At 40.4% G+C, this 22,851-nt stretch overlaps 3 protein-coding genes across 5 annotated transcripts in view; 1 reads left to right on the top strand and 2 right to left on the bottom strand.

The window, feature by feature from the left end:
• Nucleotides 1–1,360, bottom strand: part of LOC148387462 (ephrin type-A receptor 3-like) — a 57,499-nt gene extending 56,139 nt beyond the window's left edge. The window contains exon 1 of the mRNA XM_088396012.1: nt 1,199–1,360. Coding sequence (XP_088252138.1) covers nt 1,199–1,316 — 118 coding nt within the window. The 5' untranslated portion in view covers nt 1,317–1,360. The remainder of the gene's footprint in view (nt 1–1,198) is intronic.
• Nucleotides 1–18,679, top strand: part of LOC148387460 (eotaxin-like) — a 109,993-nt gene extending 91,314 nt beyond the window's left edge. For 2 of the 3 annotated variants that reach the window (XM_088396016.1, XM_088396014.1), the window contains exons 5-7: nt 12,043–12,130; nt 12,221–12,335; nt 12,518–13,397. In XM_088396016.1, the coding sequence (XP_088252142.1) occupies nt 12,076–12,130; nt 12,221–12,335; nt 12,518–12,719 (372 nt within the window). In that variant the 5' untranslated portion in view covers nt 12,043–12,075 and the 3' untranslated portion in view covers nt 12,720–13,397. Of the gene's footprint in view, nt 1–12,042; nt 12,131–12,220; nt 12,336–12,517; nt 13,398–17,860; nt 18,030–18,108; nt 18,218–18,292; nt 18,368–18,447 lie in introns of those variants that run through there. The other variant, XM_088396015.1, reaches the window with a different exon arrangement.
• On the bottom strand, nt 13,459–14,515 carry LOC148387461 (monocyte chemotactic protein 1B-like). Its single transcript, XM_088396017.1, has 3 exons — nt 14,391–14,515; nt 14,210–14,318; nt 13,459–13,995 (listed from the first exon to the last, which is right to left on the bottom strand). Exons 1-3 carry the CDS (start codon nt 14,455–14,457, stop codon nt 13,848–13,850), a joined length of 324 nt encoding a protein of 107 aa, XP_088252143.1. The 5' UTR covers nt 14,458–14,515; the 3' UTR covers nt 13,459–13,847.
• Nucleotides 18,680–22,851: the final 4,172 nt, after the last annotated feature.

Here is a 22,851-nt window from a genome sequence, read left to right as displayed (position 1 = left end):
GGGCTGTGACATACATTCAGTATAGTACCTATACCTGGCGCTTACACGTTTAAATTGGAGGTCTCATCCGTTCTGGCTGAGGTGTGGCCTGCTTGTGAAGTGATTCGTTGAGAGCATCAAGCGAAATAGTTACAATAGTATTTTTTTTAACTTAAGTAATTATTCTAATCTAATTCTATTTATTCGATATTTCAAGCCATTATGTCATATATTGAATGATAGCAATTTCAAAAAATAGTGAGGCCCTGTTGACTTAGTCTAATTAAATTGCCTAATTGGCAGTCTAAACACATATTAACATAACAGCGTCTTCATTTTTAGCATAATAAATCAAGGACACCGTAAAATGTCCATCCTCAATCCAAAATCTTTTCATAAAATCTAAATCCAACATTGGCGAAATGGGCATCACCCGAAGAGCATTAAATCACATACTTGCTATGAAACGCCGCTCTTTTTATCTTTTCTTTCTTTCCTCCCCCCGATGTGTAAACTTGTGGAGTTATCCAAATGACACATGCTGCACTGACACCGCCTGACAGCATCATTTCTTCTCCTCGCCAATAAGTTGCTTAATAAAGTGCTCATCATGAATCTCCCCGCCTGTCTCCATATAGAGCGATGACTTCTTTTTCCCTCTTGCAACTTGCCAGTAAACAAGCCATCTTACATGTTTCAGCCCGAGAAGCAGTCAGAAGTAGTTAGCGACTAAATGTATTGGCCGAACATCGATGTTAATTTAATAACAGAGAAAGGCTGTGACAAATGTAATGCAATTGCTGCCTCTCATTTGCAGACTCGGTTAGATGACTTGAGTCTGCAGAAGAAAAGACATCAGCATCCCTCAGCGTGTTTCTGGATGAGATTAGTGTTGTTTCAAGGCTTCATTGTTACAACTTCACCCACTTTGATATTCCTTGTCCCCATCAGCCTTCTATCGTCACGTCATGCAAAATTAATGTCAAAATCCCGAGAAAAGGAGGGGAAACGTGACGCACGCTCCATCCCCCCTATCTCCATGCTTTTTTGGTGGCTCTTTATGCATGATTCATCATAAGCGAGCGGAGAACTTCATCGGGAAGCTCCATTGCTCCTCACCCGGCAAGCGGGCGCTCCAGATGGGGCTCCCTCTACTCCGCACCCCCCCCTTTTCCCCTCCTGCTCAGCGCACAACCAAGTAGACCACGCACCTACCTACCTTCATTATCAGGATAATTCCTTAAGGCTCCACAGGGTGACAACACGTGAAAAACCACCGAGGGGGTGAGCAGAAAAAGGGAAGGATAGATCCACAAGACGCGCGGAGTCAGGGCCATTTTTCAGGCTGCGCTTCGCCCTCGATGCATCCCTGTTGGCGGCGTGGAGAGTGTGCGCGCAGCAGGGAGATGAAAAGAGAGAGAGAGCAGAGTGGAGAGAGAGGAGGAGTTGGAGGAGGTGGGGACGACGGGAAGGAGGGTCGCTAGCCAGCCAAGTGCTGTCAATCATCCTCTTGGCCCCCCCTGACTGTTTTGAATGCAATAAGAAGCTTATTTGCAGTGATGCCAACATTTTGAGTACCTTTACTGAAGTATTTTATTTCCCGCAGACTTATATTTACAAACATATACTATGGTGTCTTGACTTGGGAGTTTAATTCACATGACCAGACTGGTAGCCTATTCAAAGCATCTTTCCCCATTGAAATGAATGGAAATGCCATTAATCCATCCTGTCTCCTATAAAACAACAACAAAACATTTAGTAATACCTTTAATTTAAAAAAACACTTGACACTATTATACTTAGTATACATTAAGGGTGCAAACACAAAATACAGAGATCTATAAAAATCATATAACGTGTCCAGTAGTGCTGTAATACTGCAAAAGATGCAGTCATGGAAAACTACGTCTTAGTATGAATACTGATCAGCTATAATTATGCAAATGATGAATATTGAGGCATCTAACTTGACATTTTGTTCCATTTGACTACTTAACATTAAGTCCAAGTGTATTTAATTTTACATTTACAATGGAATAAAGTGAGTGGATGCGTTTAACCGCCGCCACAAAGACACCGCAACAACTCCACACGTCTCATTACTGCTCCACACTTGTTAAGATGCACAAAAGACAAAGTGGGTATGACCAAGGGGGAAAAGAAAAAAAAAAAACACTTGCGTCTTGCTGTACAAAATGTTGTCAATTAGCGCTGGCCGGGCAACATGCTTTTGTGACGGGGATTAGTGTCAACTTTGTCATCTCCCACTTCCTGCAAATGTCACCGAAATATACTGTGACCGTCAAACATGAAAATATATTCAGCTTATTTTGCACAGCTTTGATTTCAGTTTAGATGCAGGGGAGTGCGCATGTGTTGGCAGCTCTCGGGATGCCGCCAACCGACTGTCTTTAAACATGAATAAATAATGTGCGAAGCCTCATCTAAAATGTGTGAGGAGGAGCTGAGGTCAAGCTCGCAGTCTTTTACCACTTTATGCAACAGTCAGTTGACAGCGCCCATGTGGTGAAACCTCTGCCCTTGATGTAAGATGCTGTTTAAGAGGATTTAACTTCACACTTTCGTCTGCACATGCTCACCGGCCACAATATTAGGTACACTTATACAAAAATGAAAATCCCCCCCCCCCCTCCTAAATCAAAAGCACTCATAGTTGTACTATGTTCATTTTGTTTTCGCTTGTCAATTATTTTACTGATTCTTTTATCACAAACAAGTTTATTTTTTATCGGGTTTTTGATTGTCAGGCCGGCCGGCGTTACTTATTCATCCCGGCACCGTAGATTGAACCTCAGGTGGTTCCTGTAGCGAGCTCGGTTTTTCGTCAGCTTTTCGAGGAGGCGAAATTCCTTGACGCAGTTCTCTCCATAACTTCTTTGTAATAGTAAAAATTGTTTGTGATAAAAGAACCAGTAAAATAATTCAAAAGCACTCAGTTTTGGTTGGCGTGTTTCAAAAATAATAATAATAATAATAATGATAATCATCATCATCATCATAATCATAATAAGACAGTATATTACTTAATTAACATACAAAATATTATATAAAAACATGATAATATTAAAAAATACCATAAAAAAATACAATAATCATAATAAGACAGTATTTTAGTTAATAATTAACATATACTATTATATAAAAAAAACACGTTTATTCTCAAGAACATCTCTTTGTATGCATTCTCTATTGAAAGGAGAATTTTGGTGACGGCTCTTGTATTTGTGCTCGAGTGTGTAGTCAAGGAAACAAAAATTGTAACTGCAGATGCAGCTCTTCATCCTGACTACTGCGAAGGTGACCTTGAGCAAGGCACCAAATCATTCCCGCCATCAGCTCAGGTTTGCATACCTGCATCTGCAACATGTACAGCGGAATGTAAATTGAATTTTCCCATGAGGGCGCCTCATCAGTCCAATAAATTGACAATTAAAGGTGCAGCGACTGCCGTGGCTGCTCATAGTGTTACATTGAATTGAATTCCTTTATCATTATTGCCCAGTGAAGACAAATGATAGATGGCGATACTCACTAAAATTAGAGCGAAGGCACTCTGAATTATAAATACGACAATGGTCCTGTTGGACTTTTCAGATGCTTCCTCTCTGCTAGGCGTTAGATGCAAACATACGGTGATTTATGAAAAGATCACGACCACAATTACATATAGCACAAATCACGCTCCTCTATCATGCTTCTGTTCCAAATGAGGCTCCTGAATGAGGTATAAAAGTGTCAAACACACACGGATTTATGCCGGAATTCCGTTTTACTCCCGCCCGGGGTCGTGTGAGCGGCTGGAGAAACGTGTGACGGCTTTTGTGGTTTGTGTGCATGTGTCTGAAGCACCCACATTGGTTTAGGATCCAATTATGCCGATGATGATTTGCTCTTTACAATGGTTGTACAAGGATGACCTAATTTCCCGTTGAGCGTGTGGGTGAAGGTTTTTTTTTTTCCCTCTCTGCACATATCACTTCCTCTTTTTCTTCTCTTCCAACATCTTCTGCTGCCATGACTCTGCATACTAACACATTTGTGTTAGCATAGTTGATAGTGTCACCTACGTCACATATTTGAAGTATCTCCAGCATTTCCTCATGGAAACAGTCTGGACCGAGGATGACCGCTATTATTTCTGGGAAAGATGGAGGTGAGCTCATCCCTCCTCTGTGGACCTCCAACATGCTCACCCCTCACCCTGCTTGGCCTGACTGGGTCAGCTATTCAAAACGTGCGCTAACTTGGTCTGCAGCTGACTTTCTCTTTTTTGCTTGCAATCTTCTGCACTGCCAGTACAAAGAATTGTTTCTATTCTCATCAATGGTAGTGAACGAATGCTCTCCAACAAATAAAAATGCTTTTACGTGCATTTCCGGCTAGAAGTTGGCGGTTCACTTTCTACTTGACAAGATATTCTTGACCTGATTTTAGCTTTCATCTTGGTCTTGAAATGTAAAAAGCGTGAATTCAGATGCCAATTGAAAGCAGGAAATTTATCCGTCGGTTTATGGGATCAAACGTGAATCTACTCGATGAGACATCTTGATGTGCCGCCAGCGTGTATGTGCCACTGCCGGCGTGCGCTTTGCTCGACAAGGGTCGGAGGTGATAATAGGGTCGTCTGCCTTTTCAGGAAGGACTCCCTTCCCCCCATTGCCCGCCACACTCTATATACACACAACCCCTTGGAGGCATTGAAAACCACTCACTCATGTGGTAATGTCTCCATTGTGGCTAGCTAAATGCTTTATGGGCAACAGCTTGGTGCTGGCATTTGGGCAGAGGCGTGAGTCCATATCGTGCTTTGCATGTTGACTGACTCATCAAGCGCTTGAAGTTTGGAGAGTTTGATTTCTCAGCAGCAGGCAGAAGCGGCATAGAGATTTCAAGGCCACACATACACAAGACTTTCATTCATCATTTAACTCCACTTCATTCCATTTTTACTTTTCCAGTAGTACGTCTCGGGTAAGCAGGCAGTGCGATTCGTCATGTCAGAGAGTCTCCGAGCGCCCATACAACAAAAGGTGAAAGGGAGTGTGGGAAAGGGCTGGTGCACAAAGCCCGCCCTGCCCCCTGTCTGTCTGTCTGTCCTCCTGTCTTGGTTGCAGGGACGTTGACACTTGAAGCATCCCCCACCTTGCACAACACCAGTCCAGGAAAAGTTGGGACAAATGAACAGAGATATAGAAAAACGAGAAATACTATGAGACCACAGAATCATTGGGGACCAGCGGAAGGTACCAAAAAGTGCTAGCAGTAAGGACACATTATTTTGGAACTCTTAATTTTAGACTGTCTTTTAGCTATATTGCCAAAGATATTTTTATTATTATTTTATTTTTATTTTTTTTATTGTTATTTTTTTTCATGTTACCTAAAAATGGACTGTACAGGTTAAGCACTGCATCTGAAAATGTATTATACAAAATCACCGTACACACAAGTCCCAACTGCCACTGTTAGAATAAAAATATTCGACTTTATGACAACAAATTGATCAATCATCATGTCTCTGAAGCACCTCCAGTCCTGACAACCACTCAGAGTGAGCGATGGGAGACTCAAAAGATTAAAAACAGATATTTCCTGTGTGTCAGCCAGTTTAACCCACGAAAGAGAGCCTAAGAAATTGCCATCTCATTAAAAACATAATTTGAAGGGATATCACTGGTGTTGTTCAGGACATATTTCCATTTGCTGACTAACATTTTGTATGAACACACGGACGACAGATTGGTAGGCCTGGCAAAAATTGCTCTTGCCCGGAAGAAAAATATTTACGTGAAGTCTGAAAGGGAGGCGTGCCTTACGTGTGTCATCCTCAACCAGGAATGATTTATCAATCAATAAAAACTGACCTTCAAGGATCACTCCTCTTCCTGAGCTGACCTATTAGCAAAAAAGTCGAAACATGCAGAGTCAGCGCAAGGGATGAGTGAAAACAATTCAACTAATATTCAAACGTCCCAAGGCCGAGTCAATAGCCCCGTACTTTTGAGTATGTTTGATGTACCGTATTTTTCGGACTATAGGGCGCACCTAAAAACCTAAATTTTCTCAAAAGCCGACAGTGCGCCTTATATATGGACCAAATTCCTAAATTTAAACTGGCCCAAAGCATTGTGTCATGAAATCAATAATAAGTGGCCCGCTGAAGACTATGAATCATGAATCAAAAAGACTATGGATCATTATTTTGTGATTCTAAAGTAATTTGTTGCATCTGAAGTTTAAAAAAAAGATAAAATGGAGAATGATTTGATTTGGATTCAAAATCCGACATGATGCATTAATGGTGCGCCTTATAGTCCGGTGCGCCTTATATAAGGACAAAGTTTTAAAATGGGCCATTCATTGAAGGTGCGCCTTATAGTCCGGTGCGCCTTATAGTCCGGAAAATACGGTACTCGCAAATACATTCGAACACGCACTTTTGAAAATATTTGCTTGTCAAAAATTTTGGCAGTTCCACACTTCCGTACCTAAGAATTAAAAAAAGGCAAATAAATGTGAAAATTGCAAAATTGCACACACCCCCTCCCGACTTTGCTCCACACATACATTCAGACGTTGGTGTGATTTGTCACCATCCGTCGAGGCCCGGACACGTTCGCTCTAATGGACAAACACTCTTTGTGTGCTAAACAAATTAGCTCCATTACTAACAGACAGACAGCATGGCTGAGAGAGACAGATGGAGACAACTTAAAGGTCTAAGATACGGGAGCGAGCGGGAAATTGATTCACCTAACGCTAAACAAGTCGGCAAAATGATGCAAGGACGAGATTTAAACTTTTATTTCCCCCCACAAATAAAAACCTGGCGTCTTATCCCCTCGTTTTGAGAGTGCACGAGCTAGACGAGACATCCAAACCCTCTTGAGAGAGGCTTAATGTGCATTATGGTTCATCCGTCACTCACTCATTACTCACTCGCTTACTTACACTTACACACACACACATGAAGGCTGATCCACCCAAATACACACACTTAACACCACCAGACTGGATGCGAGCGAGACACATTTATCTCAATGCAACTGTGTGGAAGTGATGCTGAGTGCATCTGGGAATGTGTTATTGCGTGTGTGTATGTGTGTGTGTGTATGTAGCAGTGAATGTGATCTGCCAGGTTTCGGGTCAAAGCAATTCTCTGCCAAATGATTGGTTCATAATCGGATTGACAGGCTAACTCTCTCTCCTCGTCTTGTCCTCTCCTTTCTTCACCAACATTTATCATTCTTGTTTTTCTCATGATGTATACATTACCGGCTTTTTTCTTCCCACCGCTCACTTCTTGTTTGTCTGAGATGCTCTTCTTCTCCATCCCATAATCATCAGTCCGACTAGGCTGTTCTCATCTCTCCCAGTTGGGTGAGAAGGAAAAAGAACTTAATTATATAATAGAATAAATATAATTATTCAGATCCAGTACTTTCCTGCCAAGTCGAATATGATCCATGGTGACGAGTATAAACGGAATGATTGGTAACAGTGACAAAGATAGCATCATGATAATAATAATAATCATCATTTGAAACTTTGTTCATTTCACTCGTCTAACGGAAAAGTGCCTCACTCCAGGAATTTATGACGGCATTTCCATAAATCAGATCTTATTGATCCCTGTAGTGCAATTGGTTTGCTACTGCTGTTCAGCATGCACTTAGTGGAGGAACACAGAGTACAAATACAAAAATAAATATACTGCAGAAATAGATGAGTACCAAAAAAACATTTTTTTACGTTATATAGCGGTTTATAGGAGCAGAATTAAAATATGTAAGCTCAGAAACTCAACATTAAATTTAAATTCACAAATGCTTAGATGATAAATGATCAGATAAGAATGTCAATTAATAAATAAAAAGATGGGATGAAAAGTACTCCCATTTATTGCCTATTCCTTGCACGTGCCCAAAGCTTGACATTTATGGTCTAGACGCCATGCAAGATGTCACCAATGAATTTAATCAGGATTGCTCATGCATTTTCTGATTTATAGACCATCCCTTGACAAGGCCCACCCACCCTTGGTGATTTTTTATGATCAGTAGCAGCCATATTTTTGGGGATGGATCAGAAAAACACTTTGTCATTTTGAGACTCTGCGGGTGGAAAAAAAAAGCAGACCTCATTTGAAATCTTAGCAGCTGCTGTGGATCCATACTTCCGTGTGACTCAGCAATCAATATGGCGCACGCCCATGCACATGTGTACACGTCCTGGGAGGAATCTTTCTTATCGGCAAACATCAGATCAAGCAGATACACTCGAGTGACTATCGGGGCCAGATGAACTCTCCGTGAATCGATGTTTTTCCTCTAAAGCCAAACTCATCTGGTCTCGCCCAACCAGCTGCCTGCCGTTGTTGCCATATTGATATTAAGATAACTCCGGGGAGCAGACGATGTGCTCCCAACACCGACTGAGATTTAGTTTGACAAGAGAGGCCCCCCTTGGGCCGAGGTCCCCTGCCGGGCTCGGGAGACAAAGACGAGGGCCCGTGTTGCCAAACATGGGCCTCACTCATCACCCAGGGGTCAGAAACTCCGAATAATCGAGCCCAAACAGAAGGACACACACACACACACATTTGGGGATTAAGGCTTTGATATGACCCTGCTTAACCCAGCAGAGGGACAAATAGTGACGTGTCACCAGGGGGAAAGAGCTGATGGAAGAACCGGAATGAAGAGGCCAGTTTAGAATCACGCTGGTAGGCCAATCATGGAGCCATGTGCTTGACCCACAAAGACCCGCTTGCTCGCCCGCTAAAAAGGCAGAAAGAAGATTTTGAAGGTTTAGAAATGGACTTCAAAGGAGACAAATGATGGGATGGATGAAGAGACCTTGCTTCAGCAACTCATTATGAATGAGCGCCTCGCTCTAAAAAGGGGACACATGCTCTTTGATCCTCTTAATATCGGTTTTCACGAGGTAGCGCCGATGGAGATAAATGACCAATAACCACAGTAAACAGATTTCCTGCCTGCTTGGAAAAGTTTTTTTTTTTTACTAGTAGTACTAGTGAGGTTGTGCAAGGAGGAAGGAGTCGAAATTGTTCCTGGCAAGCTGACATTTTCACTTTAGCCATACAACTTACTTTTGGGCCATGAAACGCAGAATCATGTCAGATATCGCCTCAAGGCTCTGAGGGTTATATTTTTACCACTCTCAACTTGCGGGCTAAATTTAGATGGCTTTCTCACAGGCCCGGACAAGGTGGCGGTCCCGTCTCGGAGACCGTAGGGGAAGCTTACCATCTAGTGGCTAAAGATGAAAGTGCATTGACATATTCAAAAGAATCTTTTTAACCTCCACAGATTAGCAGGTCATTTATTTTGTAGCAGCTCCTCCATATTTTGCCGCTAACTTTAACCACAAAGGCCTGCTGACAAAGCCATAAAAAAAAGCTATCGAAAGATTAAAAAGGTACCCGCCACCTTTACTAATCGTTCCATTTTACCAATCTAAGTAGAAGGGAGGACAATTTGCCGTCTATAATGGCATTGGCAAGAAAGAGACAAGTTACTGAGGCGGTGAAAAGCCAGTGCCTCAGAAATGATCGGGCTGGATCAGCTGTGGCATTGCACGCCATCCAAGCGTGAAGAAACGCAGGCTGAGCGCCATTATAATTAAAGCATATATTGATTAGACTTTAGTGTCCTCTGGAGCGTGCGGCAGAGGCGCCGGGTGGGTCAGTCACTCTCGCAAGAAGCGCTTTGGAGCCACGAGAGCAATGTCTATGCTAATGGCTATGCTAATGGCTATGCTAATAGAAGCCTCGCTTTCCGTCAATTATTGACGCCTGCTTTAAATGGCGGCTTGAAGCACAATTGAAGCTTCATGTGCAAGGGTCAATAGCAGTAACCTTTAGAAAATGACTTTGCTAATTGAAATATTAATTAGAGGGGAAAATGACATTTCTCAAGAGGGATTTGTGTTCATCTGGTGGTATTGAGTAGGAATATATACATCCATAAAGGCCTTTGGTAAATGGCTTAGGATCAACCCGAGTTTAGAATAAAATGCGTGAGGTTTTATGGACCTCAAGTGAGTCTGAGGGGGCAGAACATCACGCTGGTAAAGGTCAGCGTATCGACCGCTGCCTACTCTTGATATCAAAATCATCTCCGCTCTTCTGAACACTGTCCAGAAGGACATCTGTCTTAAAACACTCCAACAGCGGCAACATCCTTTCTAAAAAAGTTTCCTGTCCAATTATTTCCCATGACTTCAGATGAACTTCCCCGAGTGTTTACAAAGATAGGGGAGAAAAAAGGAGGGGTGCGCTCTGATCGTAAGGGAAAGGAAGAAAATGACACATCTTTATCTTCCGGGATGAATCAAAAACATTCCTCGGAGCGGCAAGAAGGATAAAACGAAAGCTTGATACGTCTGCAGCGGAGTCCTCATTAAACAAAGAGAGCCAAATTTATCCATCAAACGTCTTGTAATTTTTGCAGCACACACGCAGACGGCACTCTTGGGTGCGTTTGGTTTGTCTCTGAGGAAGCCCAGGTTTCCTGTATGAAAATTTTAAAAGCTATTAATATTGTGCATCCACCTCAAGCTTTAATGTATTCCGTTATCTGGTTCTGATGACTGGCTAAAAAGCAATAAAATGCCAATAAATGTCATACTAATTTAACATATTAAAAGTGTTTACATATGACTATTCCTCTGCTGCCCACCTTGGCCACTTGGGGGCAGTATAAGACAGACTGTTCATGGACTCTGTACAGTATAGGCATCTCAGGTCCTCGCAGAGGATAAAGATTATACGACAGTACTGTTATGTTGAATGTCAGTTGCTGTTAGCAATAGCATTAAGGTAGCAGATTAGCGGCTAGACCAGGAACTAGCTCACTAAGGTCATAGGACAAATCCTTCTGTCTCTAATTGTATTTTACACGTGTCCCAATACCTTTTTCCACTTAGAACAATTTTCAAAGATCTTCTTGAGCTTACTTGTTCGGTTTACTATGCGTCGGGAGGTGAGGATGCCCCCCCCACATCCATACCTGACAATGTCCTTCTTATCCCTAAATGCGGTCGATACCCAACGAGGATATGAGAGTCAGTATTGATTGCAATTTCCTGCCATGCAACATTCCAGTCTCGAGCTTTATCAAGAGACTAATTTCTATCAGTGACTCTGTCGTTCTTCTGGCAGTCCCGGTTGCTGCCAGGACGACGGCTAATGAATCAGAGAGGAATGAATAATCCAGCGAGGCAATGATAATGATGAGGTTGGGATATTGTAAATTGTCAGTATTCAACACAACAGCACATGAAGGTTGAGCAGGAGGTTTTTTATGGGGAAAAAAAAAAGGTGGTAGTAACAAATCAGGGTGGCCACTGGGAATTCCGGGAGATTAATACATGACCGTATTTTCCGCACTAAAAGGCGCACCAGATTATAAAGTGCACCTTTAATGAATGGCCCATTTTAAAACTTTGTCCATATATAAAGCGCACCGGATTATAAGGCACACTGTCGGCTTTTGAGAAAATTGGAGGTTTTTAGCTAAACCTTATAGTCAGGAAAATACGGTATTTAAGGTTTGTTGTAGTTGTGTAGTGTTCTCTACTATTTTTTTTACTTGTTATAAATTCATCATCTTCAATTCTCATCGTGTTGCTATTAATTAAAATTTAATTCATTTCGAGACCATGCTTGTATTTCCAAACACTCAAGTTGAAGCCAATACAGTCACTTTCACATGATTCTTTGCGAGGTTACGTGTGTGGTCTGCTTTACCGAGTGGAAAAAACAATATATAACAGGGTAAATTGACGAGAGTGTGACATGTTCCCGAGGAAGTGCGACATGACGGTGTTAAAACCATTGTTTCATTGTGGGTAGAACTGTGGTCAGTGTTTTTTCGCACATCTATTCCACCAAGCCCCCCTTATTAGTAACCACATCCAACGACCACTGCACTTCATGGAAGAGGTGGGAGTTCAATATTCTATAAGAGCAACTATCCCAAACGTGATGAATCAAACACGCTCACAACTGCCCAGGCCGTCATTCAAATCAACATTACCTGGTCCAAGATGAAACTTAACCTTCTTCTCTGCTTGTCCCTGTGGATGACTTCAATCCTCGCAAGTGAGTGTTACAAAATGTTTGTAGGCATTGTCTAATCTGAGTATCTAAGTACATCCATGTAATGATTCACTTTGCATTTGTCTCGTATAGCACACGGGCTTCCCTCGAACTGCTGCCCTGGCTTGTCCAAGACCAAAGTGTCACTGGGAAAAATTAAGTCTTATGTTATTCAGGCTCTGGGCGCCTGCTCCATCAAGGCTGTAGTGTAAGTTTGACTATCAATAACTTTTAATTGTTTTATTGTCCGTCTACATATGTTGTTGCACCATTGTTGTTCAAATAACCATCTATCTATAAATATTTTTTGTAATTTTATTTATCTATTTATGTATTATTCTACTCCGTGTGGTCTGTGTGATCATTCAAAAATATTTCCATCAATTCCAGGTTTCACACTCACAGAAACAAAAGAATTTGCGCAGACCCCGACAGTTGTTGGACACAGAGAGCCATGTTAAAAGTGGATGGAGGAATTTTGCAGCAGCAGGAAGTGAGTAACAGCAATTCCACGAGTGTCAGTGGGACAATTGGCCCATGCACCTCGTTGAGGAGGTCGCAAAGGACGAAAAGAGGAAAGCAAAGGGTGTAGATATCTAGCTGGTATATCTATATCTAATTTATCTCTATATCAAATCTGTAGTTCTTACATTTTTCATGTTGAATGTAAAAATATTTTTGTATTTGTTACACATTGTCATCCACTCGATGATGTGTCAAAGCTATTGAATTTAAAGGACTTTATACTATAATTATCAGTACATTATATTATACTTTCCAAAGTTGTACAATTGTGTTTGACATGTAAGACTTGATAAAAATAAAAAAAATGTATTCTTAATCCGGCTTTGCTAATGTCAACTTTGTCCAATTGTATCCATGATAATAAAATGATCTAAAATTGCACGGTAGGTCATTTTAAAAGTTGTCTCAGTAAATATGCGGAAATGTGAGTTGATTGTAACATCATTTATTTTGCAATACCTTTTATGCCGTCTATTGTTCATCACAATTTAAAACGACAAACGTATTTGAGTTCATTGCCACGTAAATGGGCTGATGGGTGGGCGGAGTCGGTGCGATTGACTCGTAGGTGCTTCAGTCTAAAAATAATCCACTCACCACGAAGAGAAAGCATGACTTCCCACACATTGCAACCACACCAAAGTTCCCCGAAGCTTCCACCTGGGCAGCCAGAAGCTTGCCCTCACTCATTTCCATATCAGGAAGGTGTTATCATTCGAATACCATCTGACTCAGTTTTTCTTTCACTCTGCTTGATGAGGGGAACATTCTTTGCATATCTAAATGTCTCAAAAAATGGCTGCATCTCAGATTTGACAGCTGGCAGCTCTCTTTTATTTATTTTCTTCCCAGAAATGCCTCAGAAAATCCTTTCTTTAATTAAGGATCTATTCCAAACATTGGCTTACTTCCATTTTTTTGACAGAACCAATCGCACTTTCCTAATTTGGATGCTACAACTTGGTTTCTGCTTGACTTGGCGAGGCAGTACTGGAGGGGTGACTAGTTTTCTTCTTTTTTTTTTTTTTAAACTAAGAGCTACTTCTTGCAAAGGGCTATCAATTTGATACACACTTCTTGAAACAGCAATGTTTTGCTCTTCATATTTAGAGTCCTTGAAACACAATTAGCCTTATCATTGCAGTTTTTCTAAAAAAAAAAAATGGTTCATGGAGGTTTTAAGATAGGAAAAAAATTACTGCAGTTCACGAGAAATTTTCTGCTTCCTTTGCGTGTCGTTCTTTTGGGCATGGCTGTTCTTCCCATCGAGATATGCCTTGCTGGTTTGGGTCCACAGCTTGTAAGGGTCAGCGCAGATTCTCTTGTTTTGTACTGTGATGAAACTGAGGAATAATTATGAAAGAAATGTAAGGATGAGAAAGTTATTTTTTAAATATTTTTATAATTTATATATAATCCATTGTAATCTAAATATTTAAAAAACAAAATACTGTGATAGTGTATCTCACAATATTCAATATTTACACAATTTTTCTGATTGAATAAATATACCATCAACACAGATGCAACGTTGAATAAATAACAAATATGACTTACACCACAACGTGCAAAGAACAAGCAGGCGGTCGTTGAACGTAGTACTTGGTCAGCAGATCTCGATGAACGTGCGTGTCAGAGATTTTGCGACAACAACTGGCCAATCCTCCTGAAAAAAAAAAAATGAATAAATCAAAGAACACATCATCTCACATGTGAACCAATTTGACATGACGCTTACCGTGAGCTAAAACGCAGGGCAACATGACAGCAACCAAAAAAAATGGGACCAAGTTAAGAGCTGTCATCGTTCGTGTCGGACGTAATCGGGTTTGAAGTGGATGTTTGCGCTGCAGGCCTTTTAAAGCCCGCTAACATCACCAAATACAGGAATTTGTGTCACTTGAAGTCAGGAACGATGCAACCACAGTTGCACATACACCTGGAAATAATTTTTTCCTCCCACAGAAAAAAAAAGCCAACACAGCCCTTGGCCTTGTTTTTACTCAAGACTGCGGGTATCAATGGCCTACTTTTCATATCACGTCAGCACGCATTCTCTTTCAATTGCAATACACCAAATTTGAAAAAAAAAGCCAAGATGTCATCTTGATCTTTCACGGTCAATTTAATTGCTCTGCTTTGTGCATAACGAGAGAAACAGATGCACTTTTTTAGCGACAGTATGTGAAGCTAATTTTACAGGTGAATTTTGAACAGGTGAATGATAGCTGGTCAAAAAAATGAACTCATCGTATAGGTTATGCATTTAATAGAGGAGAAAAAAAAATAAAGGACATTACAAAGACTGGTTTGGAAGCGTTAGGCCTGCCGCACAATGAAGCGACCTCGCCAAACGCAACTGAAAACAGTTCGCAACTTGTAGCAACGATGGATGGATGGATGGATGGATGGATGGATGGATGGATGGATGGATGGATGGATGGATGGATGGATGGATGGATGGATGGATGGATGGATGGATGGATGGGTGGGTGGATGGATGGATGGATGGATGGATGGATGGATGGATGGATGGATGGATGGATGGATGGATGGATGGATGGATGGATGGATGGATGGATGGATGGATGGATGGATGGAGAGTTTTTGTTGTTTGTTTTTATTGTTTTTATTCTTTAAATCGTGTTCGAAATAAAGATCCATTCATTCATTCATTCGTAGATGGATGGATGGATGGATGGATGGATGGATGGATGGATGGATGGATGGATGGATGGATGGATGGATGGATGGATGGAGAGTTTTTTGTTGTTTGTTTTTATTGTTTTTATTCTTTAAATCGTGTTCGAAATAAAGATTCATTCATTCGTTCATTCATAGATAGATAGATAGATAGATAGATAGATAGATAGATAGATAGATAGATAGATAGATAGATAGATAGATAGATAGATAGATAGATAGATAGATAGATAGATAGATAGATAGATAGATAGATAGACTAGGCCGTGGGTTTTCCTTCATAGAGAAAGTGATGTTCACAAAACAATTTGTGGTTGTGAACGGATATCCGAACCAAGTTCCCCCGAAAAGCCCCGTTTTTGTGGTCACTTGATCTTTGCAACAAGACAAGAAGTGTAGAGAGTCACATGATTGTGTTGTCAGCCTTTTCCTGTGTAGAGAATGACTGAAACATGAGGTCCACTTCAATGCTTTAAAAAAAAAAAACTCTATCCAGGAATTATCTGTTTAAATAAATATCCTAGTTATTTAAAAAAAAAAAGGCTGCATCAGAATTCTTATTGTTAATCGAAAGTTCTTCTGACACTCATTATGAATCACTAATTTTGCAATCTCCTTTATCGCTACTCTGGAATCCAGTGAGTCATTTTGAGAACATTTCACCAGAGCTTCTATCGTCACTATTCTCTATCCCTCCAACAAATTCATAATCTCTCTCTGTCGGTCATGGCCCTTAAAAATAAATGAATCTTTTTTTTTATTTTTATTAATTCACACTGTAGAAATCACATGATACAATTCACAGAAGTGTGTCATTGCTTTTTAGTGAATGCTTCCTTCCTCCTTGTGGGTTGGTTGCACTTCTTCTTTTCTCTTGCCATAAATTGTAATGTTTCATTCAGAAACTTCAGGACAGCAATATTGACACATATCATGACTTCAAAATCTTGGGAAACGCGATGGCGCCTTCCTCAGCTCGTCTAGTCTCCGTTGCTTCACTTACAGTATCTGCCGTTTTGTCATAACCAGTTGCCTAAAAGAAAGAACACATGTCATGACGCTCTCAGTCACTAAGTTTCAAACTTAGCTCCTCCCCCATTAACAGAGATCTGTTGATTGATGGTTTTACAAAATCCTTTAAGACGTCTGATATTATTGACTCCACAAATTGCCCCAATTCAGAAAATGAATGACTATTACATTCGAATACATGTTGAGACAATGCTTTTTTGACTAATGGCCAAATAGTTGGCGGATGTTTGTGGTGGAAACCTCAGGATCTCCTTCCTTCCCCTTTCTTTTTGATCCAAAAGAAAGACCGTGTGACACATTGACGAGTGATCAGCATGTATGGTTTTGCTGAACTCATCAAGATAATAACTTGAATTCCTATTTCACAATGAGATTGCTGTCGGGACAAGACGGGACATGATTCCGGCGAAATCATTTTATATGTAGGGTGAAAATTCCTCGACACTATGAATCTAAAACACCTCCGTAAAATTCATCTTGCCACTAATTACTACTTTCCTATGAACCAGAACTTTGGTGTTGTCTTGTGGTATTTTAGGGGGTTTCAGAAAGGGCAGAAAAAAAAATACATATAGGTGTGGGTTCCACACTTCAAAAAATTCAATGTGATGCTATCATCGACTGCTATTTGATCCCAAACATGGTGTGACACATTTTAACAAACAATATAATAGTACTCACAGGCATATATTCTTTATCCTCTGCAAAAACAACTAGAATTACTGCATCTTACCGAGTGGAGAGTGGTTGTGAAACTTTTCCTCGTTTGTGTCAGTGTGTCTTGTTCTGCTCCTCGGGGGGCAACAGAAGGACCTGCAATGAATTTTCATTTCATTCTCTACATGCCATTTAATTATGATAATTACTATTGTTATTTTCCTTAGTTATTTTTATGGGGGGGTGGGGGGCTGGAACGGATTAATAGCAATTCCATTCATTTCAGTTAGGAAAAAATATTTGGGCCAAGCATGGTCAAGTGACTAATTAGACTTATTAAATTTCAAGGCAGCTCTGTGTGATGCAGTGGTGCTGTGAAATTTCACTATGTTTTGTGAAAATCTGTGTATTGATCCCCATTATAAATGTACTGGAAAGAAAAATCAAGCAAAGTAATTTTTTGTTAACATTTGTATTAATCAGAGAATGAACGTGTATAGTACAACTCCCAATAAGAAATTACACATTAATACCTCAACAACAAAACAAACACACCGAAATGTTACAGGTGAATAGTTTTATAAGAATAAACCTCCAGTTAGCGTTTTCCACACACAAAAAGTTGTGTACTGTTACATTGAATTTATACTGACAAGCTTGATGAGCGGTCTGAATGGACATGTTGGATTTATGATGAAATCAAGGGAAAGAAATGCGTCATCTAACTTCATCCCCGCCCAACATACACACAATGTCGAAGACAAGATGATGCCTGCGGTCAGTTTGCTTCCTCTTTTTCTCCTATAAAACCCTGAGGCCTGACCAGACTGGATAAGCTTTCTCCTCCTGCCAGATCAAACAGTTATCTTTCTGCAAGATCATTTGGACCATCTCAAGAAAAAAAAAATCATGCAAGTGTGCATTGCAAAACTGGCGTTCTTGGCTCTTTTTACGAGCTACCTGGCATTGGCTGCTGCAGGCCCCGGTAAGTCGTCTCATTCTGCTGATTCAGCATCTTTTCACATTTATGCTCGAGGTGAAATTGAATCTTTACATGTGAACAGGAATGAAGATGACCTCATGCTGCACTCAAAGCACCTTGGGGCAGATTTCTGCTCCTATCATCGGATACAGGATCCAGAGGAAGAACCTCCCTTGCATCCGTGCTATCGTGTAAGATTCTTCAAGACTTAAACGTGATTGATTGATTAAAACTAGATTTTAAGATTTGTTGAATCTGACACTCAGGTTTGAAACCACTGATGGAGAAGTTTGCAGCCACTGGAAGCAAGAGTGGATCATGAAGAAGATCATGGAGCTCAAGTGAGTTTGCATTAGTTGGTGTTTGACGCATGTCTCATGTTGATCATAACACTGATGTGATATGTGTTTGTCTTTTTCAGTGAAGCACGGAAGGCCAAAATAAACGGCACTGCTTCTCCTCACGGAGAGACAAACACAACTGCCTTCTATTAATTCCAATTATTTAAAATACTTCCTATTTTAATTTAATATTTATTGGCATCTGTTTTATTTATACATTTCTGCCATGGTAATTTTATTTACTTGTTCAGAACAATTCTTGAGATGTATGCTGTTATTTGATCTAAATACAAATGTTTTTTTGTTCCAATATATTTTCTGTTTTATTACGGTACCTCCACCAAAAGGGAATTCATTGTCCAATTGATTTAATTTATTTAAGGCCCTGCAAAGTGAAAATATGTCTTGGAAAATCGACACGGTAAATTGTTTTAAATGAAAGAAATCACCAAGGCTGTAAAAGAAAAATAATCAAAATAATGAAAAATCAAGCCGTTGTCTCAGCTCTCAAATGCTGAATACTTTATAGTTACTCACAATAATTGAGAAATGTTAAATATGCAACACTTTATTTGTATAAATTCCTACCAGTGTTCACGTTTCCTTAAGATTCCTAGAAAGTCACAATTTCCCTATCACTGGTAGGCTATTTTTAGAACAGGTTCAGGCACTCATTCGGTCCTTGGGGTCCACCTGGTGCCCACTGGAACCACATTGGTGACTTCTGAACCCCTGCCCCATGTTTATCGACTATAAATATTTTGCAGCTCGCTTAGATCATTTTTTACACCACAAAGGTCATCAAGTCAGGTTCCACGGTTCTCTTTTGCCACCTAGTGGCCAGTCTAAGTTACTGCAGCAAGTGACTCGTAGATGAAGTCACCTTGCGTGACCGCAGCATCGTCAAGCCCCGTGGCTTCCAATCCAGAGCAGAAATAGCAAATAGCGTCTTCTTGACAGTCGCGTCATGTATTTGCATGAGCTAGCAGGCAGGACGACTCATTTTAAGGTTCCCTCTAGCTGATGTGGCATTTTTTTGTTTAATTTTATTTATTTTTTTAAACCCTACAGGCGGGTGCCATTCTCTACAATAACAGTGGCACACTATAAAACTTGACTAGAAAGCACAAAGGTTCACAGTGTAATGTATTTTCCATTTAGCGCATGAACGCGCTGCTTTAAAGTCATAATTATTCAACATTAAGGTTGACAGAATGACCGCCGAAGTGACTATTAGCATGAATACATTCCAACAGATTCATGACCTCCAACTGGCAATTTCCTTAATTGCACCACAAATGTTGCTAATCGGAACTTTGAAGTGTTGCTTTGAAAGGTTTATGTGGTACTCATGAGAAATCTCACTTTTTTTTCCCTCTCCTTCCAGTTAAATATTTGGAGGCTAAAAAAAAGCGGTTTTATTCTCCCTTTATTTATGATCAAACCTAAATTGATGGAATATTTAGATCACATGCATGCATAATTGCGCCAATGTAATTTGTTCCACATAATATTGCCTTTGTCTTGTCATCCTTTCCCCGAGGGAGACACGACTAATAACCACTGTCATAATTTCATGCTGTGTCTTGAAGTGCAGGTATGGGTGCTTTACTTCATCAGCAATCTTGTTTTCATTTCTTTTATTCCTTCTGGATTTGATTTTTCCAAAGCCACCCCACCCCCCTCCTCCTCTACTTGACCTATTTCATCTGCTGAAACGTGACGACTCCAAATGTAGAGCATGCACAGTTTCCTTAGGGCTCTTTGTGCAACCACGACATAAATACACAATTCTAGGAATAGGGTCAAAGCATTTTTAATTAATGAGACGTTTGCGTCTTGCATTGCTCTCCTTTTTTATCATCAGCAATATTGTAGTGAACAGACAGGAAAGAGTCTGCATGCATTTCCATGTTCTCTCGTCCACTGGTTATCCCTTTATTTAATCCAATAATGTCATATTAATTGATTTTGCATTATTGAACAACAAAACGTGCAAATGTGTTGGTGGTATTATTGTTGTCCACGTGAGGTAACTATCCTGATATCTTTGTTCTTATACTTTATCCTTTTGTCTCTCCACCATGCTGCCAACTTATTTCTACAGTTAGTTTGGCCTCTTTTTGTAGTGAACTTCATTTTCGATGACTGTATGAGAAATGGTGACTCATGTTGTTCTCATCGGACTTGATGGCCTACGCTGCCCTTGCACAGTCCCACACGTCAACATGTAGCACCTTCCTCCAGGTCCTGCTAGAATTTAAATGACGTCAATGATGCATTTGTATTCTTCGGCCAATAGGCGGCGCTGTTTGTTTGAGCCAATCTACTTCCCTACACCTGGGAGTTTGGAAATGGCAAACATGATTTTTTTTAACGTTATTGTGAATACATAGGAGATATATTTGAAACTTTTTGTGAAAATGTAAGAAAAATAATCTTTTAAATAACATCAAATTTAAAATAATTTCCAGCTAGTTATTCTTTAAAAACATTCAAAATTTGGCCACAGTTGAAATGAATACATTGGTTTTAGTTGTAATTTAGTTCTGGAGTTGAATTATTTATGGAAGGCTTATCTCAGAAGTCTTTTTCTCTGTTGGTGAGAAAGGATTTTTTTTTTTTTTTTTTAAGTAAGGGAGTGAGCAAGGGTGAGGATCAAGAGAAAGAAACACCATTGAGTTGTCCACCCACATAAAGCCCCCTCTGGTCACCTGCGTGGGTGTGGGCCAGGCGAGGGTGCACTACTCACACACGAGAAGCTCCACATAAAGAAAAATAAAAAACCAGCCTTCTAATCCCACTTGTGAAATAAAGAAATAAGCAAGAAAATAATTACAATATAGTAAAAGCACTTCAGAGATGAGAAGCTCTGAAAATGCTTTTGGCATTAATTTCAACCTCACTATTTGTTGATGTTGTTTTGTTTTTTTGAGCATGTTAGGAGTAATGCTAAATGACTTGATGTGGAATTGTTAGTGAGTCCAGAAGCTTGTGTCCTCTCCATCTCCTCCTACATCCCATCTGCGTGTCCACAGTGTGGGTGATTGCAAAAGCTGCGGGGGTGATGAGCAATTATTGTAGCGAAACGATAAGACAACTTGTGATGTAACACTCGGAGTTGCACTCCTACCGTCCGGGGCCAAGACGCAGAATGAAAAGAGAAGAATAATGGTATTTTATGGCATGTATTGTGTGACATCACAAGGTGCCCCCGAGGTGTTTGAGTCTGGCAGAGCCTATTGAGGATAGCTCGTGCCAGGAGAGGTGAGGGGAACAGGGGAGAGGAGAACTGAGAAGTATTTTTAGGGTGGTCTGTTATCTGAGGGGGCCGGGTCACATCGCTGAGGGGAGAAGGCGGTCCAGGCTCTCCGCCAAGACCGCAGATAAGGAGGAGAGGAACAATGCACACGCAGGAAGCCAAGCGCAAACCTCACACTTTAACATCCTCTCACAGTTACAGGAAAGCAGCGCTGACAAATTGTATTCTAAAATCAAAAATGAATAGAAAGAGGAGGACAATGTTTGTTTGCGTGTTCAGAAGGCCAGTTGTTTGCATTCTTTGTGCGGGATCTCCATGGGTGACTTCAGAGAGTCCTCCCCCTCCACTTGACCGTTTATGTTGACTATTCACGATTTGCTGGGTTGTTTCCGTCTGAAGATAGAAATGGCAGATGGAGGGAGAAGGGAGAGAATAGCTCATCACTATCACTTCATGTTTATGGAACTGTGCACACACACACAAACACACACATATTGTGCATTATATATATATAGAGTGTATAATGAAATAAATAATATGTTAATCTTGACATCTTTTCTTGAAATCTGACTTTATTCTCCTTATAGTATGATGTTACTCTAAAAAAAAACAGTTTCTTATTGAAAATGTAAAACAATTTTCCCTAAAAAATATATGTAATTTAACAGCCCCCTCATATTTCCCTGACTGTCTACCATTTGACACAATGAAAGACTTGCCGTGCACATTTACAGTGAATATAAAAAGTCTACACACCCCTGTTCAAATGCCAGGTTGTTGTGATATAAAAATAAAAGCTAGGTAAATCCTTTCAAATCATGAATGTAGCCTTCAACTTGTACAAGTGAAATGAAATAATTATATAGTAGGTCTCTATGTGTTAAAAAAATACAAGTCACTTTAATATGAATATTATTATTAAACATATATTGTAAAGTTAAATACAACTGAAATGTCTTCTGCATTCCAAAGTGTACACACATTTAGCTCCCACAAAGATGGAGGCCCTTCGTGTTGAGCTGCAAGCTCAGAGAAAGCCCAAATCGCTCCAAGAATATCTTAGCGAGGCTTTGAGACAAGAAGATCCTTTTCATTCGCCCAACAACCCCCTCCCCCTCCCCTCCCTGGCCGCCATTACCATCACCACCAACATCCATACTCCACCAACACCCACCCATCCAATCCCATATCCAGACTGCCAAAGCGCTGTCCCCAGTTTCTC

This window comes from Syngnathus floridae, chromosome 14 (assembly GCF_059516105.1).
Source record: "Syngnathus floridae isolate MCC-2025c chromosome 14, RoL_Sflo_1.0, whole genome shotgun sequence".
Classification (NCBI taxonomy): domain Eukaryota; kingdom Metazoa; phylum Chordata; class Actinopteri; order Syngnathiformes; family Syngnathidae; genus Syngnathus; species Syngnathus floridae.
This window is presented reverse-complemented; position numbering and strand designations above follow the sequence as displayed.

Coding starts and splice junctions, on each gene's coding strand:
- LOC148387461 (XM_088396017.1), bottom strand. CDS start 14,457: ATGACAGCTCTTAACTTGGTCCCATTTTTTTTGGTTGCTGTCATGTTG. Junction 14,319..14,390: donor GCCCTGCGTTTTAGCTCACG/GTAAGCGTCATG, acceptor TTTTTTTTTCAG/GAGGATTGGCCAGTTGTTGT. Junction 13,996..14,209: donor TGTTCTTTGCACGTTGTGGT/GTAAGTCATATT, acceptor ATTATTCCTCAG/TTTCATCACAGTACAAAACA.